Genomic DNA, 19,034 nt, shown 5'->3' with positions numbered 1-19,034 from the left:
GAATGGAGGGAGGAGGAGGCAACAGAGGCGGCGGTCTCCAGATGAAGACCTCCCCTGGACGGCGAAGCGAGACAGAGTCTGTCCGGGACACTTTTGGCGAGTATATTGCCGCCCCCCCTCTGCTCCAGCGCCTCCCCCCACCTCCCTGCCTGCATCTTCGCTCCATAAGACGGGGCTGATTTTTCGTCCTACTCTGGGAGAAAAAAAACTGCGTCTTATGGAGCGAAAAATACGGTATTCCAAGAAACCCCCTGCCCCCAAATATCCAAAGCAAGTAGGCTAACAGAGAGAGGAAAAACCTACCTTGGGTTTCAAGGGAGCTATCCTGTATGAATAATTATATGAATTTAAAAGTCAATAAGAGATGTGATAAAAGGAAGAGGAAGAATTACACATGGACATTTTGGAATGCTTAATGATGTAGATTTAGATGACCTGACGCTGTAGTGGTACCCCTTCTTAAGAATTCCTCTACTTAAGAACTTTTCTAGATAAGAACCTAGTGTTCAAGATTTTTTTGCCTCTTCTAAAGAAACATTTTCTACTTAAGAACCCGACCCCAGAAAAAATTCCCAGGAAATTTGAGAGCAGCACGAAGGCCTGGGCAGTTTCCTGCCATTGCCCCGGGTTTCTCTTTTTGGCACAGTGTATGGGAGGCAGCCTCACGCCGGGTGTATTGGAGGTGCATACTCCTCCTTGCCGCCTCAGAGTCCCTTTTTTTAACACCTTAAAATTTTGGATTTTTTTGATTCCCCTCACCTCACCTTCTTCCTTCAGCAGCGACTGTCCGCCTCCCCTTCTTCTTCCTCCTCCTCCTCCCACCCAAATTCCGTGCTTTTATTTCTTTCCTAATGGGTTTGCATGCATTATTTGCTTTTACATTGATTCCTATGGGAAAAATTGCTTCTACTTACAAATTTTTCTGCTTAAGCACCTTGCCACATAGAAAATTCATTATATAACTGGATTTTGAGATATTTGATCAGAGCTTGTGACTGGATAGTTAAGATCAACGTTGTTGTTCCTATGTGTATTCTGGTAGGTAGGTAGAAGGTATGAAAGAATGACACATTGTGTGACAGTAAAGACAAGAATCTCTGTCTGAATCAACACAGATGGACAGTGTAGTGCAAAAGGGCACCAATATGCCCTTGGATATCTGATTTCAGCATTGTTAGCTATTCACATCCATTTTAGCAACATGCCAGATAACATTTCCCTTGTAATAACTAACCCACAATATGCTTCCAAATATGAATACCAGCCCCCAAATTTGACTGTCTCTGGCTTAACTAATCAGAGATTGTAAGAGTCTGAATAATTTTCTCAGTGTGATGTTTTCCAGATCTCTTCAATTTCACAACTACGGCACCATCTTGGGGATGCCTAGTCTGCAAGATCCCATGGACTGACTACCCCATCAGTCAACCCTACTTAACCCCTGACAGGTTGTAAACTCTTCAAATGATTAGGTAGTATTAGATGGCATGATTTACCACAAAGCAACACATGGCCATAGTACAGAGGATGAAGTACAGTACAGAGGGTGAAGTACAGAGGATGAAGCAGGACATAAAATTATTGAGGTAATGAATCCAAGTCAACATGGAGATTATGAAGGTTAAAGTATTAGGATTACATGGCTGGTCTACGGAGAACTAATAGTTATTGACTGCTTATCTGAAAATTCTTGAGACAAGCTATCTGTTGAAGTCAAAGTTAGTTCCTCTTCTATTCACAACAGAAACTTTTGGGAACAAAGAGATAAAGGCCTATTTGTCTAAGAAAGGTCAAACTTGAACTAGTTTATATGAACTTAAAAACACCCAAAGAAACAAACGCTTTCTATATCTCTATGCAAATTATTATTCTGCCTTTATCAAGAACTCTGGAAACAATGATTGAGAAATATATCTATTACCTGTAATTACCTAAATCAAAAGATATTGGCCATGTAACTGATGGTTTGAATAATTCAACAATTATATTCTCCATAACATAATAATTTTACTTCAAGAATCTCTTAAGCATGTGCATATATAAAACATATGTATGTATGTATGTATGTTTGTATGTATGTTTGTTTGTATGTTTGTATGTATGTATAGTGTGTACACATACACATCCCTCCTACCTTTTTCTTGTTGACAAAAATAGCCTTACCTTTCTGAATGGGTTTGGTTCTTTGAAATATCTTGTCCTCTGTTTAAAAAGATGCAATTTTTAAAGCATTAATCAATGCTAGTAGAATTTAAAGTGCAACACTTTACTTCACAGGGTAGGATACTGTTTTAGAAACTGCCTTCATTTGGATGACTTAGAAGAGGAGACAGTTTATCTAATGAGTTTTACAGTACCATGCCATTTGAATTCTAAATGGTTTGGTTTCTTAACCATTTAAATCAGACATCAGCTTAAGGCAGAAATGCCTTAGGTATTACTGACCCCTACTGATATGACATTATTTTGCAGGAAGCAAGATATAGGCCCACAAAAAAATCAAACACATTAATTTTTCCTGATATTATGTTTACTCCAAGCATGTGATATTGAGAAAAACAAAATACTCTGCACCTAATAAAATAAGAGTTATTTTCTAAGTATCAGAAAGTAAAGATTAGAACCAGACCAGCCAAAAGCAAAACTGGCTGAGAAATCCAAGTTTACTATTCCAACAAGCTGAGTGGTGCTGGGTCTGAGGACACTAAACAAAAGTCCCATAGAATATAGATTTGGCATCTCTTTTTCCTCTTTCTGAATGATATGTATAAAATAACACGGCAAACTAACAAGCTATATATTTCTCTAGGAGAAGGAGCCACTGGAATAATTTATTAGATTAATGTAGAAATGTCATACAAATCATATTTAATCATGTAAAAGAAGGCTGTGTCCCTCCAGGTGTTGCAAATTAATCTCTTTCACAACTGCTAAGTGCTACAGTATTAATAACTTCTGGGACACATGGGTTTTCCACCCTTCTCCTGTACAGTATAGGCACTTCCATCTTTAATGGCATTCATACACTAATGTGTATGTCTAATGTATATTCATACACTTTAAAAAATCAAAATAAGAATAATGTTTTTGGAGGAAGAAACATGATAAGTTTTTTTTCATAAAGAAGCTATTTGCTATTCCATTAGTTGAAAGCTGACAAGGAATTTGCATAACCGCTATGAGATGAGCTGTTTTGTATTTTCTGTAATATTTGACCCTAGACAATTTTTGAGTGGACTGATCAGATATATATTAAACATAGTTGTTTTGTTGGGCAGGAGGCAGTGTATAGAGTAATTTTAAAATAAAATTTGTAAATGTACAGAATAACTTGAAGATATTTATAATCACACTGCTTCGAACTGTCCTCCAATCATAAAACCTACCAATGTGTTATTGGAGTCCTTCAGTTTGGACTTGTAGAGCATCCATTGGTAACGCAATTCTTCTAGTTCATCCCAGTTTTGGCCAGCTGGTTGAAGATGGAGAAGTTCTTCAAAATGGTATTGACCTTCAGGGACCCTTAGCTGAAGCTCCTGTAGGGAAAAGAGGTTTATCAACATTGAAGATTTGATAGAAGGAATGAATAGAACTCGGCCAACCTTGAAAATGATATAGGAATTTATACTTAAGGATAATGTTAGATTTGGCACAAACTTAAACCTCCAATTAGAAAACAATCCTTGGTTCCATTTGCTGAGAAAGGTATATTTTATTAGAGATAAAGTTTATTTCAATAATGCATAGCCAAGACTGAGCCAAAATCCCTCCGTTAAAAATCCCTATCTTAATCTGCATCAATAGGGGAATACACTCCAAGATGACTAGAAACTAAGACATACGAAGAGAGATTGCAGCAACTGGGCATGGATAGTCTAGTGAAAAGAAGGGGCAGGGGAGACATGATAGCAATATACATGGTACACAGTATACATTAAGGGGTTGCCGTGGAGAGGAGGGAGTCACACTATTTTCCAGGGCACCAGTGGGCCAGACAAGGAACAACGATAGAAGCTGACCAAGGAGAGATTCAACCTGGAAATAAGGAAGAACTTCCTGACAGTCAGAGCAATTAACCAATGGAATGGCCTGCCAGCGGAGATTGTGAGTGCCCCAACTCTTGACATATTGAAGAGGAGATTGGACTGCCATCTGGTTGGGGAGGTGTATGGTTTTCTGCTTGAGCAGGGGGTTGGACTTGATAACCTGCAAGGTCCCTTTCAACTGAAATTAATTAATTTTGCTGTTATACTTTCCCTTCCTTAACTTTCATTCCCCCCCCCAAGGTTACCAATTAAACTAAGGTCAGCTGTTTTATTAATGGTCAGCTCAATTGTGCTCTGGAATGCCACTCCCTCCTCCTTTCAGCCTCAGTGACCTTGAAGCAGCTTCTGAAGATGGCACAGAATGTACTTTCATTTTCCCAAACATCCTACCTTTCATCACTCTTCTCCATAGTTCATGGTATACTCTAGCAAGTGAGGTATGGCAGTAATACATACGGTATTGGAGGAATTTCAGAAGTATTTTCAAGCAGAAAATTTGTAACAGGATTATCAATTCCACAAATATGTTAAAGCATAAACATATAATACAATGTAATTCCTTGGCTTGGTACTTCATGTTTAGTGTTTATCAGACTTTCAATTAGCTTAAAATATGGATTTGAGATATTTTTGGATTTGTATTGATCAGAGGATCAGTTCTAAGAATGAGACTGGTCATAAGCTATTTCATTTTGGGGGAGGAAAAATTGGGTCAGATTCATGGCTCTATTTGGATTATAATTAAGTGTTTGCCTATAGCCACAATTTATTTTTCTCCCCAACAATGCATTTTATAGCACCAACCGAGCAATCACTAAATACATATAAACAATATTTACAACTTTTCAGAGGACACAATAAAAGCCATGAATAAAATAAAAAGACCAGAACACATCCTCACCAGCAGCCAATACCCAGATAAACAAGGATTAATTCCAGACAAAAAATCAAGCAGAAAATAATTCTAATCAAGCAACTACAAGGAGAAAATTACATCACCAACACAAGCAGGACAAGCTACTGTACATAAACAGGGAGCAAGCCCAACATTCACTTGCACTAATGATGATAACCAGTTGATAACAAAACATTTGAAAGCAAACAACCAACCTCAGACAGCAACAGTAGACTCCAGTAAATAGACCACTTCACACAATTCTTGGAAACATCTTACTGGCCTGCAATTTGTTTCTAGGAAATTTGAATATGCTGTTTTGCTCTTTAAAGTCTTAAATAAGAAATGAGGAACTTGTTCTTCTGATTGTCCCTAAATTGTACTACAGCAACTCTACCTGTATGCTCAGGAGCAATTGGAAAGACATGACTTCAAGATCTCCTCCCCCCATCCCCAATCCACACTGGGTTTTGGAAATTTCACTAATCAGACTTTCTAATGATGCTACTGAAATTTGCTTGCAAAGAATGCAAGTTCAGTTTTGGCATCTTTTAAGGAGAGATAGAAAAGACCCCTGTTCAGAATTCTGAAAATGGTCCAGTAGTCAAAACTGAATTCAAAAACACATTTATTTATTTATTTAGATTTGTATGCCGCCCCTCTCCGCAGACTCGGAGAGGGGCGGCATACACAAGGTTAATGTGGAAATTTTGGGGTTGAACTTACCTTTAGCTTGCTGCATCTTGCCCCAATCTCTTCATTGTTAGATGGTTTCAAGGCAAGAATTTTAGATAGTTTGTTGTTCTCTCTTTGCAACCATTGTTCAAAGTTCTTAATAAGTTGGAGCTCATTGGTATCTTTCCCCTTAGCCACTTTTCTCTAAATGATAGAAAACAAAGAAAAAGACATGATTTAGATGCAAACAAGAGCATGAAACATATTTTTCATATATACACAAAGTTTCTGAAAGCAAAGGGCTTTTTACAGAAGAGTACAGTAAAGAAAGAGATTATTTCACACTGATTGATAGATTGAACTAGGGGAGAAATGACAAGATATATTGAAAGTATTTTATAAATAAAATATAGACACACTTGCACTGGTAAATAACTATTATTAAATAATTTGCTATAGTTACTTTTGAGATTGCAAAGTTTAAATGGGGTAAGCAACCTGTGGCACACCAAATGTAATAATAATAGTCAAGCACTATTGAAGTGGTTGTGGGGCTACTTTGACTTGATTGTGAGACTTTTCTGCTATGAGGAAAATGAGCGCTATGTCAGAGGCTCAACTTATTCTGGATGGGTCTCATCAGAGGAGCTGGATGAAGACTGTCTCTCCATAAACAATATGGTGAGAGGTAATTTACAGAAGCTTATACCGGATCACCTGGGTCAACAAGAACCAGGCTAAATGTTGGAGTTCCTGCATGTCTGATGACAAATCAGTTATAGGACTCAGGATTGTTGATTGGGCAACCAGGGCCAGCAGTTACAAACTACTGGAAGAAAAGCTTGTCTGTATTACATTAAGAATCTTTCCCTCTTTGATTGCTATGTTGCTAATTTTAGTTTCTTTTAATCCTAAATAGAAACAAAGATTGAAAACAAAGAAATAACCATGTGTCCAATGAGAAGAGACTATTTGAGAAGAAAGCACCAGTTTTGGAGCCTGTACTGATCAGACAGCTTATATTTTTGATAAGGAAGTCCCAAAGGATCACCTTCCCAAAATATTTTGACAAATATTTTGACTCATCCAATCATGTTTTTACTCAGGAAGTTGGCAAAGTGTGTTTCATCTGACCTTTGGAAATACTACCAATTAAACCTGAACTTTTCTTATTATAATTTACAAAAAGATAAAGAAACAACTCCAGTACATCATTTTACAAATAGTAACCGCAGGAAGAATTGTATACAGTGATCCCCCGCTCGTTGCGAGGGTTCCGTTCCAGGACCCCCCGCAATGAGCGGGTTTTCGCGAAGTAGCGCTGCGGAAGTAAAAACACCATCTGCGCATGTGCAGATGGTGTTTTTACTCCCACAGCGCTAGCGAGGAGCCGAAGATTGGGGGCGGGGCGGCTGTTTGCCGCCCGCATGGGGGGCTTCCTAGCAGCCCCCCAAACCCGGGTTGGGGGTCCGGGGGGCGCTGGCTCTCGGCGCTTTCGAGCTGAGTCCGGGAGCGAATTCGCTTCCGGACTCAGCTCAAAAGCGCCGATAGCCAGCGCCAACGAACGGCTTGTCCACGCTGGCTCTCGGCGCTTTCGAGCTGAGTCCGGGAGCGAATTCGCTTCAGGACTCAGCTCGAAAGCGGCGAGAATGAATGGCGTGGGCGGGCGAAGGGCGGGCGGCAGCGAGGAATTTGCGTGGGCGGTGGGGAAACTCCTCGCTGACGCCAGCAAGAGGGGGAAGACCCGGGGAAGCCGCCCAGCAGCTGATCTCCCGGTTGCCATCTACGCATGCGTGCCCATAGAAAAAACGGGCACGCATGCGTAGATGGTATTTTGACTTCCGGGTTGAAAAATCGCGAAGTACCCTGTTCGCAATGGTTGGGGACGCAATAAACAGGGGATCACTGTACATTCAATACTGGAAACTTGAAAATACACCAAGTGATGAAAAGATTATGCATAAGATACTGGAATGTGCAGAGATGAACAGGATCACATTGGAGGTGAAAAGCAAAGAAGAAACATAATTTTATAAGGTGTGGAATAAGTGGTATGATTGGCTAAAGCAGAGAAATAAAGATGTATAGAAATAAATGTAAATAATCGTATGAAAGATATGGCACAGTACTGTTAAAAATATTTATTGATATGTAAATTGGAAAAAATGAACAATAAATAAATAAATAAATAAAAATAAATAAATAAATGAATGAATGAATAAATGAATGAATGAATGAATGAATGAATGAATAAATAATACGTTTTTTTAAAAAAATACTACCAATTAAAAAACTGCTGCAGTTTTGCAATTTTTCTGTGATGGTTATAAATAATTATGTTTTTACTTTTAGGCCACATGCTTTTTAATATAGAACATGTTATTGAAATGTGGACAAAGGAAAGAAATTGTTCTATTCAATTAAGGCATTAACCAATTCAACCAGAATACACTAACATCATAAATAGCTCTCATTACCAATATGGGAAGGACATTCCAATTAAACTTTTATATAGTAAAAGTACTGGTAGTTCTCAATTTACGACATAACTGAATCAAAAATTTCTGTTGCTAAGCAAGAATTTATAAAGTGGATTTTTGCCCCATTTTATGACTTTTCTTGCAACAATTGTTAAGGGAATCACTGCAGTGGTTAAGTTAGTAAAACAGTTCTTATGTGAATCTGATTTCCCCATTGAGTTTGCTTGTCAGAAGGTGATCACATTACCCTGCAAGTTTCATAAACATGAGTCAGTTACCAAGCATCTAAATTTTGATTAGGTGGCCATGGGGATGGTCATAAGTGTGAAAAACAGTCACAAGTCACTTTTTTCAGGGCTGTTGTAACTTTGAACAGTCACTAACCAAACTTTTGTAAGTAGAGAACTACCTGTATTTCATTTAGCCTCTTAAGATTTTCTTACCCGTAACTGCTTAGAAACACTCACCTTTTCCACTCGCATGTTGTCTAAACAGGTTATCTTCTTATTCACATCAACTGCTGTCCTATTTGGATTAAAAGAGACTAAAAATAGCAGTATAGTAACCAAAGAGGGGAGGATTCTTTAAAAAAAATATATTTTTATTATTTTTCAAAAAGACAAACAAAGACAAACAATATTAAACATTTAAAGAACTACCATTGCTCCGTTTGTCGTAGAAGTCTAACTAATACAAAAATATAAAACCCTAACTGTTGTCAGATCAATACAGAAATATCACACGTGTACATTACATTTTTATTGAATTTAACTCTATATTTTTTATATTAATCATGTTAATTAAATTTCTTTATCTAAAAAATAATGTATACTTATTCGAAAAAACGAAGTATTAATAATGCAGGAAAAAATAACACTTCTAACTTTATTATACTATAAACTATTTCACTCTATCTTACAATTCTTAATGTAGTAATGTAAATATAATGCAGTATATTTGTAAATATACTGACTCTGGGTTTTGCTAAACATATATCACTAAACCAGGATTTTTAACTATGGTTTACTGAACAATTCAGAGTGATCTCATATAACAGTAAGCTGCATAAGAACATAAGAAGAGCCATGCTGAATCGGGCCAAAGCCCATTGAGTCCAGCATTCTGTGTCACACAGTGTCCCACCAATTGTACATGGGGATCTTGATCAGAAAGAGAAGGCAGAACCCTCTCTTTCCCTTGACCCCCCAACAAATTGTACCCAAGGAAATCCTGCCTGCCTCAACCAACATAGAGGCGGCACTTGGACATCCATTTCAATAACCATCAATACACTTGGCATACATGATTCTGTCTAATCTTGCCTTGAAGCTGTCCAGGCTGACAGCTGTCGTGACCTCTACTATAAGTTATAAAGGAAGGGATTGTTTCAGTCATAAGTGTCCAACCTTATGGCTTGCCTAGGTCACATTGAGTGAAGAGGAGTTTATAATATATAATTTAGTTGAAGTATATAAATAACAAGCTTCCTTTGTTTTAGTATGTTTTATTATCTTACGGGGCTTCAGTACAAGCTGCCCAGAAAAAACATGTGGCCCATGGGCTGTGGATTTGATACACCTGATTTAGGCAACCCCAAAAAACCCCAACCCATTAACAAAAGGTGATGATCAGATTGTACATAAATTGAAAGTAGATTTCACAACTTAGTGTGTAGCATAATATGCTTAACTTAAGTGAATAGCATAATATGTTTAGATGTATCCACCTTTCAGATAAGTCACTTATGCCCTGGTCAGCTCATGCTCTGATTACTACAGTACATTCCACATAGAGCTTCCCTCAAAGATTAACTGAAGTTTCAGCGGATTCAGAAAGCAGCAGTGTAGGCAATGATGGGCATGCTTTGGTATGCCCATCATTGTAACACTCTGTTCTGTGAGTTGCACTGTTTCTGGCTTGCTTCCAGATGCTGGTTATTATTTATTCCAGGGCACAGAATGGAGACAGTCAGGCTAACAGATGCCCCCTAGTGCGATCTGATATGGGGATAATGCCCCTGCCCTGAGCCTGTCAGATCATTCTACAGCTTTCAGAAACATCAATCATGGTGTCAAGCGAGTGTAGAAATTGGTGATAAATTAATGGTTTGCCACAGTATCTATAGAAGGCCTGGTGTTTATGGGAACTTGGGAGGGGTGATTTTCATGAGGGAACAGATGCAGCCACAAAGCATTCTTTCCAGTGATTCAAGGCCATCCTATGCCCACCCACCTGGGTGGAAGTGGAAAGAGGACTGGCCATGCTGGCGCAATCTGAGTGGGATTCAGGTTTCCCAGTGTAGGTGCTAAGATGGCTCCGGCAATAAATTGGAACTTTGAGGAGTACTTTGACTTGGACTCTGATTTAGCTTGGATGCTACCTATTATTTTATTGAAATAGTAGATGCTTGGAACAAACTCCCAGCAGACGTGGTTGGTAAATCCACAGTAACTGAATTTAAACATGCCTGGGATAAATATATATCCATCCTAAGATAAAATACAAGAAATAGTATAGGGCAGACTAGATGGACCACGAGGTCTTTTTCTGCCGTCAATCTTCTATGTTTCTTTATTTGTACTGTTTTGGATGTTTTCAACTTTTTGATGGATGTGTTTTCTGTTCCTGGATTTTATTAATTCTGATGTTTTAATTTTTGTACTCTTAACCCTGCTCAGGGTCCAGTGGGAGTGGAATGTAATAAATAAACAATTATGTTCTAAATGTAGCCAGTATTTACTACAGCCTATAGTCTGGAAAACAGCTGCACACTGCTTTATAATGTTAAACAAGAAGAAAATGACAATACAGTCGTTGCACATTCTCCATCCTTTTGTTTTCTCTTTTTCACCAGCCAGCTACAGGTCTAACCTCAAAAACGCCATGAAATGAAAGTGCAAAAACCTCTTACCTTGACATTAGATTTTCAAGAAACTTGAATGAGTCCTTCAACTTCTTCATTTCAGCCTGGATATTCACAGCTCCCTCTGGAGAAGTGTCTTTTATAACCAAATGCCCATGGGCTTCAATGAGATGTAACTGGATCTCTCTACCTGGAAACTCAGTTTGCAGGCTCTAAAAGGCACAAAATACAAGTACATCAATGTGCTGATGGAAGAGAATATTTGCACGTCACAGATGATGAATTGTGGGGTCCTTGGTGCTCCCTGGTAGTTTTCAGCTTCAGATTTTTCATTACCAATCTAGGCAACGATCAGTGCACTAATGATATTACCTAGCTTGGTAATGATATGTCTGCAAGAAAACCACCAAGCTCATAGAGCACCAAGGACTCCATATAATACAGGAGAATGAATGTTTAGCATCATTATTCTATTTGCATATTTAGCTATGATTCAATTTAAATTTTGTTAACATTCATAGCATTTGTTTCATTAATATAAACAAAAGACAAAGTGCATATCCAGAGCAGGATCTTTATCATGTACTATGAAAAGCTGCCAATTATTAATGGAATCCTATAGCCTGATTACATTATAATAAATGAATACCTCAAAACTCTATGTCTAAAAACAGAAGATGTACTCTTCTGAATTAAACCAAAGTCCCCTTTAAACCAGCAATCAGGAAATGAACAATTTTTAGCCCACTGTGGCTTTTGGCTTAAGTTCCAAAAAGCTTGGAAGCAATCACTTCAAGCTTTGGGTAATAGCAATCTGTTTGTATCTTGGCAGACTGATAGAATATACAATTTTGTCAGGACATTGAATCCTTCATAGATAAATACAGTACCTCATGATATGAACCCCCTGTGATACGAACTTTTCGAGATACGAACCCGGGGTTCGGAATTTGTTTGCCTCTTCTTACGAACTTTTTTCGCCTTACGAACCCGCTGCCTGCACCAGGATACTCTGCCTCCAGATGCTCTGCTGTGCGCCGCCGCCCAGCTGTCACCTTCCGAAACAGCCGGGGGGCTTCTTGGCATTCTCCCAAACGCCAAACCCGGAGGTTTGGTAAAAGTTCGGGTTTGGGAGAATGTCGAGAAGCACCACTGCCTGGCTGTCACCTTCTGAAATAGCCAGGGCGCTTCTTGGCGTTCTCCTGAATGCTGAACCCGGAAATTTGGCAAAAGTTCAGGTTCGGGAGAACGCCGAGAAGCACCGCCACCTGGCTGTCACCTTCTGAAAAAGCCAGGGCGCTTCTCGGCGTTCTGTCAAATGCCGAACCCAGAGGTTCAGCAAAAGTTTGGGTTCGGGTTTGGGAGAGCACTGAGAAGCACCACCGCCTGGCTGTCACCTTCCCAGAAGAGCCGTGGAGCTTTTGGCCGGTCAGGAGGCTCAAACGGAGGTGGGGAATCCCAATAAGGAATTCCAGGGGCGGAGCTTTGACATCATGGAGACGTCCTTTCTGGTCGGCCGAAATGGGGACTCCAGGAAGGACATCTCCGTGATGTCAAAGCTCCGCCCCTGGAATTCCCTGTTGGGATTCCCCATCTCCATTTGAGCCTCCCAACTGGCCAAAAGCTCCACGGCTCTTCTGGACAGCGGTGCTCCACGGCACAGCTGGACAGCGGTGCTTCTCGGCATTCTCCCGAACCCGAACCTGAACTTTTGCCGAACTTCCGGGTTTGGCGTTCAGGAGAACATCGAGAAGCACCCTGGCTGTTTCAGAAGGTGACAGCCGAGTGGCGTTGTCTTTCGGCGTTCTCCCGAACCCAAACCTGAACTTTTGCTGAACTTTTCAAGTTCGGGTTCGGGTTCGCGCCAAGAAGCCCCCTGGCACCGCCGAGCAGAGCACCCGTTTTTCTGATTTTTTTAGGGGGGGGCTTGCATGCATTAATCGGTTTTCCATTGTTTCCTATGGGAAACGTTGTTTTGTTTTACGAACTTTTCACCTTACGAACCTCCTCCCGGAACCAATTAAGTTCGTAAGACAAGGTATCACTGTAGTTTAATAATTTGTTTCCCTTAGTGATATCAGGTGTGATGTCAAAAAGTCAACCAGCAAGAAATAGAAAGTAATGTACAGGGATACCTTTTTAAACGAACTTAATTGGTTCCAAGAAGAGGTTCGTAAGGTGAAAAGTTCATAAGACGAAACAATGTTTCCCATAGGAATCAATGGAAAAGTGATTAATGCGTCCAATTCCAAAATTCACCCCTTTTGCCAGCCGAAGTACCCATTTTCATGCTGGTGGGATTCCCCTGAGGCTCCCCTCCATGGGAAACCCCACCTCCGGATTTTGCGATGCTGCAGGGGAATCCCAGCAGGGGAATCTCACCAGCGTGAAAATGGGCACTTCGGCTGCGATTTCGCTGAGGCTTCCCTTGCTAGGAAACCCCACCTCCGAACTTTTGCCAGCCAAAGCGCCCATTTTCACTCTGGTGGGATTCCCCTGCTGGGATTCCCCTGCAGCATCGCAAAATCCGGAGGTGGGGTTCCCATGGAGGGGAACCTCAGGGAAATCCCACCAGCACAAAAATGGGCACTTTGGCTGGCAACGGAAGTCCGGGGGTGGGGCATCCCAGCGGTGGGTTCGTAAGGTGAAAATAGTTCGGAAGAAGAGGCAAAAAAATCTTAAACCCTGGGTTCGTATCTCGAAAAGTTTGTATGACGAAGGGTTCGTAAGATGAGGTATCACTGTATTTCAAATAATAACATGGCTCCTGAGCAATGATATTTAAGAGTATATTGTCTCTTAATCTGAAGATGCCATTTTTATATTGTTGTATGAACTACGTACAGTATTAATTAAAGTTCCATAACACAGACATATATAAATTTATCTTGTTTTCAGTATTCAAATTGCCTTTAAAACAATGTAATTCAAAATGAATAGTACTTTGGAAAAACAGTAATATGGCACCTTGCAAATGTTTTTCTGATTTCTAGACCTCCCTAGGTAAAATGTAAACCTCAGCTGAATCTTCATATTTCTATCCTTTGGAAAGCTCACTAATAACCTCATAAGAGAAGAAAGGTTCTTTACCTCCAAGTCCAAAATTGCATTGTGAGTTGTAGCATCACAGTAATATTCCAGTTTCTGTTTGGTCACGGTAAGCCACTGTTGGATATCTGATAATTTGTCATTAAAAGCCCAGTGTTTCTGAATATGCTGCTTACTTTGTGAGAGCATGATCTGCAAAGAACCACAGGAAGACCCGTCATCATTAATAAGGGAACTCATTAGATTTCTTTCTTTGGATCAAAAAAATATATAAAACATTTCCTCGCAACTTCCAAAATACACCTTATTATCATCCCTGAAATGAACATACATAAGACAGGATCTTACCAATGCCTTACAGCATCTTCTAGAATAATTCAGACACAGTTGGGCTGATATTAATGAAAACTGGTTTGTTTAAATTATCATCTCAATAACTCTAAAGTCATCAAAAGCAAATTCAGCAATAGTTCGAAGTTGTGATAGCACTGAAAAAAAGATTTGTAGTATGTTTGGTGGTTGAAGCTGTGGCCATTGCAGCATCCCTGAAGTCATGGGGGTATTATTTGGGCACTTTGTAATCAGTGTGCCTTTACAATAGTTGCAGGGTCCCCTGGTCACTGGGCTACATTTCAATCACCCTCATAGCTGGCTTCTGATTAGCAATGTGAATGAGGGAGATAGCGGTAAGTTGCAAGTTGTGGTCATATGTCATCACATTTAACAACTGTGGGTGATTTGCTAATGATCACAGCTGGAACTACTGCCATAAATCAATCTCTTGCTCAGTGATATGTAATTTTTCATTTTACATCTGCATCACTTAGCAAGAGTGCTAGTTCCATTTGTGGTCAATGAGTGAAGGCAATCTCTAATTGAAGGCTGCAGTGTTTCCTTAGGAGCACATTCTATTGAATCTAATACAACTTCCATCAAAGTAGGCATGCATAAGACCGTACTGCCCATTATATGAGTTCCATATTCATACTCTGTCTTCATTTTATAAATTGGTTTTATTAAGAAAAAGAATTTCCCTAATTTTTTTTAAAAAAACTGAAGTAGTCTGTTAAAGTGATTGAATATTTAACATAATTTTACCTTCACTAGCAAAAAGATATATAGAACTGCAGATCTGAATTTGGCCACAGAGTGGTGCTCCACAAATAAAAATGCCTTATGCTTCTCTTTCTAACGTACATAATAATGTACATAATAATGTAAAGGAAATGAAGCCAAGGAAATTTTGTATTTCTAATAATATATTATTAATACTTAATTTTTATTGTGCTTCTACATTCATTGTTTTAATTACTCAGAACCAAATAACTGTAGTTGTGATCTTTGCTCTATAAGTGCATGTAGATTCTTTTACACTTTTATCAAAAGGCAACTTGCCTTGGTAAAAAGCAGCTTGATTTGCTCATTTGCAAGTGAAACTCTTAGATCACTAAACTTCTATCATTAAATAACTGCTTGGAAGGGAACTGCTGACTTTGATAAAATTACATCCGGCAATTAATGCATCTGTCATTAAACAGAGCAGTTATTTTACGTATCAAATGTTACATAACATGTAACAAACATAAATTTACTACATAGGCTTCCATTTGCATTACCTTTTGAATTATAATGGAAAATGCCATTACAAGATTCATCACTAGCTGCTTAGAGAGGGTTGTAAAGACTGTGAAGTGATATAGAAGATTGCAGGCAGAAAAGACCTCATGGTCCCTCTAGTCTGCCCTTATATTATTTCCTGTGTTTTATCTTAGGATGGATATATGTTTATCCCAGGTATGTTTAAATTCAGGTGCTGTGGATTTACCAACCACTTCTGCTGGAAGTTTGTTCCAAGCATCTACTACTCTTTTAGTAAAATAATATTTTCTCACTTGCTGTTTTTAACCTTTTAAAAATATTTAAATATTTAAATGTTTTGATCATGCCCCCCCCTTTCCTTTCTGTCTTCCAGACTATACAGGTTGAGTTCATTAAGTCTTTCGTGATAAGTTTTATGTTTAAGACCTTTTATCATTTTTGTAGCTCATCTTTGGACCCGTTCAATTTTATCAATATCTTTTTGTAGGTGAGGTCTCCAGAACTGAACACAGTATTCCAAATGTGGTCTCACCAGCGCCCTATACAGTTGTATATAAGTCTAAGTCTATTATTATTAAGTCTAAGGCTATTATAAGGATTAGCATAAATCCAGCTGCCCAGATTCACTTTATTGTGAGATGGGTGGCATAAAATTTATTTTTTTCAAAAAAACCCATCAATGTTATTCCCGCCAATATTTACCCAAACAATCTGATCTCTTGAATAATGACTTTGCCCCATTATTATTCATCTCTACTTGGAGCATGTCTGACAAATCATTAAAAGAAGACCTGGAGGAAATATCTCCACAATGGTAATATCTACATAATGATTGGTGGAAGGGTGAGGGCCTGTAGAGATGGACCATTTTACTTACTTATGTTTACCAAAGAACACAACTGTTATTATCATGAAAACTGGGATGCTAACCCACATTTTCTTCTGCTTGTGTGGAATCCCAAGAGGAGTAGAAACCCTGTCATAAGGGTCCATTATGAGCCACAAGAAAAAATGTAGGTTGTTTGGACTGATGAACACATTTTTCTTCTCTAAGAAGTGTCAGAAGCAATTGATGCACCAGTGCAACAATTGCTGCATGGATGAGAAACGACACATCTTCAGGGAAAAACAAAGAAAGTCCAGTTGCCTTTTGAAAGAATGACTGAGAATCTCCATGGACATGCACTAGGGCAAAATCATACAGATTAGGAAAAAATAGGGGGGAAATAGGGGGGGAAACTCCTTTCAAATTGACTTTCATTTCTGGTGGCTTACTGGACCCATTTATGTAGTCATCTTAGCAACAGTAAATGATTTGCCATTGTCTTCTTTGGTATGTCTGGGATTCCCTGAATGTCTCCCATTTAAGTACTAACAAGGCCTGATTCTGCCTTTGCTTCTGAGCCCAGCAAAAATTAGTTGAGTGCTGCCATCTTTTGAGAATTCTTCACCAAAATGAGTTACCTCCAATGATCTCCTAAGTATTTGATAGTCAGAAGAACACTGTTTCATTTTATGCTTCTGTGCTGGGTCAGTCTGAGCAAGTTTCTCTATTTCTTCCATTTGGATTGCACATTCATCCAGGTGTCCTTGAATGCTCTGCAGAATAAAATTGCATTTTGGATAAGTTGCCATTGCAGGATGCTGTTCAAGAATCACTGAATACTTGAAAACATCTTAAAAGAACACAAGGACCTGTTTGAAAATGCATACTGTTGTATTTCAAAGGGATACATTCAGAGAATAACCTACAAGTAAAAATCCTAATCCTGCTAACCTATATCCTTAACTAGAGTGGCAGAAAAATGAATAATCTACCACCCTAGACTCAAAGCATATACTTTGCAGCATAACCCACTAGAACAAATTTGCAATGGATTTTTATGTGTGTGTGTGTGTAAAGGTTCTATCTTAATTATAGCATGCTTTTTCTAAATTAGTTTGTGTGTTTTGTGCTTTTTGTGCTTTCTGATCCTGTCAAGATAGGATCAGAAACATATGCACTGTAGTGTCCAGACAGATGGCAACACAGGTGAGGACTAGCAAATGAAACTTTTTTTGGAGAAAATGTTTATTCTTTTAATGTATGCCTTACTTTTCCATTCCACCTTTGCCAATTACACTGTTCCTCTTTTCCTTAAACTTCACAACAAGCACATAATCTTATGGGGTAGATTAAACAGAATGGCTGATTTTTCAAGTAAGCTTTGTCACTGGGAATTTAGGGATGTACACCTATTTTTTCCTGAAATGGAAAAAAGTAGCAGAGAAATGAACATGCTTCCTGTATCAGATGATGCATCCTTACAGGAACCACATCTTTTCATGCCTCACATTGCAGCCATACAGTTTCAAGAAACTAACATGTGTTCTTAAAACTGAATGGCTGACATGCAAGCCAAGAAAATACATTAAGGAGGTACAAGTCCCACTGCTTTAAGTCTAAGGCTCCAAAAACAACAGCTGGAAGGCTTTTGTTTGTGTGACACACATCACATCCAAAGCTGGCTGTGCCTATTCATAACACATTTTGGAAAGGAATTCTTTTGGATGGTTTTTGATGCCACTTACCTCTAGCCTTTGCAACCGGGCTTCTTTACTCACAAGATCTGGCAGCAGTTCTTTTTCTGCATTTAGCCTGACTCTGAGAGCAGACAGCTGTGCTTGCAAAAGCTTGAAGGATGCATCGAAGTCTTTATGCTGTGATACCAAAGCCTAGCCAGAGACAAAAAGCTGATTTCATGCCAGTCCTGAGAACATGAATGCTTTCTGCTAATTCACAACACAGATCTATGAGTACCTCAGAATGAAAATAACAATCTGGAAAAAACTGAATGATGCATTAATCATTGCAGTTGGTGGTGTATTAATTACTGCCCTATTAAACCACAATTCTTCTTACCAGCTGACTTTTTAGAAGAACCTTACCTGTAACCTGCTTTTCCTCAGGAGTAGTTCTTTGTGCAGGTTTTCTAATTCCTTTGTAGCATCACTAATTTCCTCCAAGAGTAAATTTGCTTTCTCCTGTTTGAAAATATTGCCCAGGAACTCTTTTTTCATCTGGATTTTCAAGAGTTGTTCCTTAAGATGGGAGCTTTCAACCATAAAAATCTACAAAATAGAATAATTGATTATCAGGCATTTATGTCAATGTCAATTTTATTTTCCTACTTTGAAAATATTTTCCCCAAACAGGAATAACTAGAATAATAATTTTTAAAAAACCAACTACAACTCAGAAACACTATTAAAATAGTATTAGAAATACTATTAAATAAGTTTTATTTAAATAAACGATGATGGAAAGACCTTCAAGCACCTTTGGAGAAGGAAATTATATAAAAAATATATGATTGCGCTGAGATGGACAGACCAATGATGAAGTTAAATGAACAAAATGACTCGGAATATTATAAGTGGGCCTTCTC

General features: G+C 38.8%; 1 protein-coding gene across 6 annotated transcripts in view; it reads right to left on the bottom strand.

Annotated features, from left to right (window-relative positions):
• Positions 1 to 19,034, bottom strand: part of SYNE3 (spectrin repeat containing nuclear envelope family member 3) — a 78,336-nt gene that overhangs the window by 14,248 nt on the left and 45,054 nt on the right. For 3 of the 6 annotated variants that reach the window (XM_070752823.1, XM_070752814.1, XM_070752795.1), the window contains exons 9-17: positions 18,535 to 18,717; positions 18,178 to 18,321; positions 17,071 to 17,205; positions 14,050 to 14,199; positions 11,008 to 11,171; positions 8,564 to 8,621; positions 5,668 to 5,820; positions 3,387 to 3,536; positions 2,164 to 2,202 (exon numbers count right to left, since the gene is read on the bottom strand). In XM_070752823.1, the coding sequence (XP_070608924.1) occupies positions 2,164 to 2,202; positions 3,387 to 3,536; positions 5,668 to 5,820; positions 8,564 to 8,621; positions 11,008 to 11,171; positions 14,050 to 14,199; positions 17,071 to 17,205; positions 18,178 to 18,321; positions 18,535 to 18,717 (1,176 nt within the window). Of the gene's footprint in view, positions 1 to 2,163; positions 2,203 to 3,386; positions 3,537 to 5,667; positions 5,821 to 8,539; positions 8,622 to 11,007; positions 11,172 to 14,049; positions 14,200 to 17,070; positions 17,206 to 18,177; positions 18,322 to 18,534; positions 18,718 to 19,034 lie in introns of all 6 variants that reach the window. The other 3 variants (XM_070752775.1, XM_070752805.1, XM_070752785.1) reach the window with 1 other exon arrangement.

The sequence above is a fragment of the Erythrolamprus reginae genome, chromosome 1 (assembly GCF_031021105.1).
Source record: "Erythrolamprus reginae isolate rEryReg1 chromosome 1, rEryReg1.hap1, whole genome shotgun sequence".
NCBI classification, from domain to species: Eukaryota; Metazoa; Chordata; class Lepidosauria; order Squamata; family Dipsadidae; genus Erythrolamprus; species Erythrolamprus reginae.
This window is presented reverse-complemented; position numbering and strand designations above follow the sequence as displayed.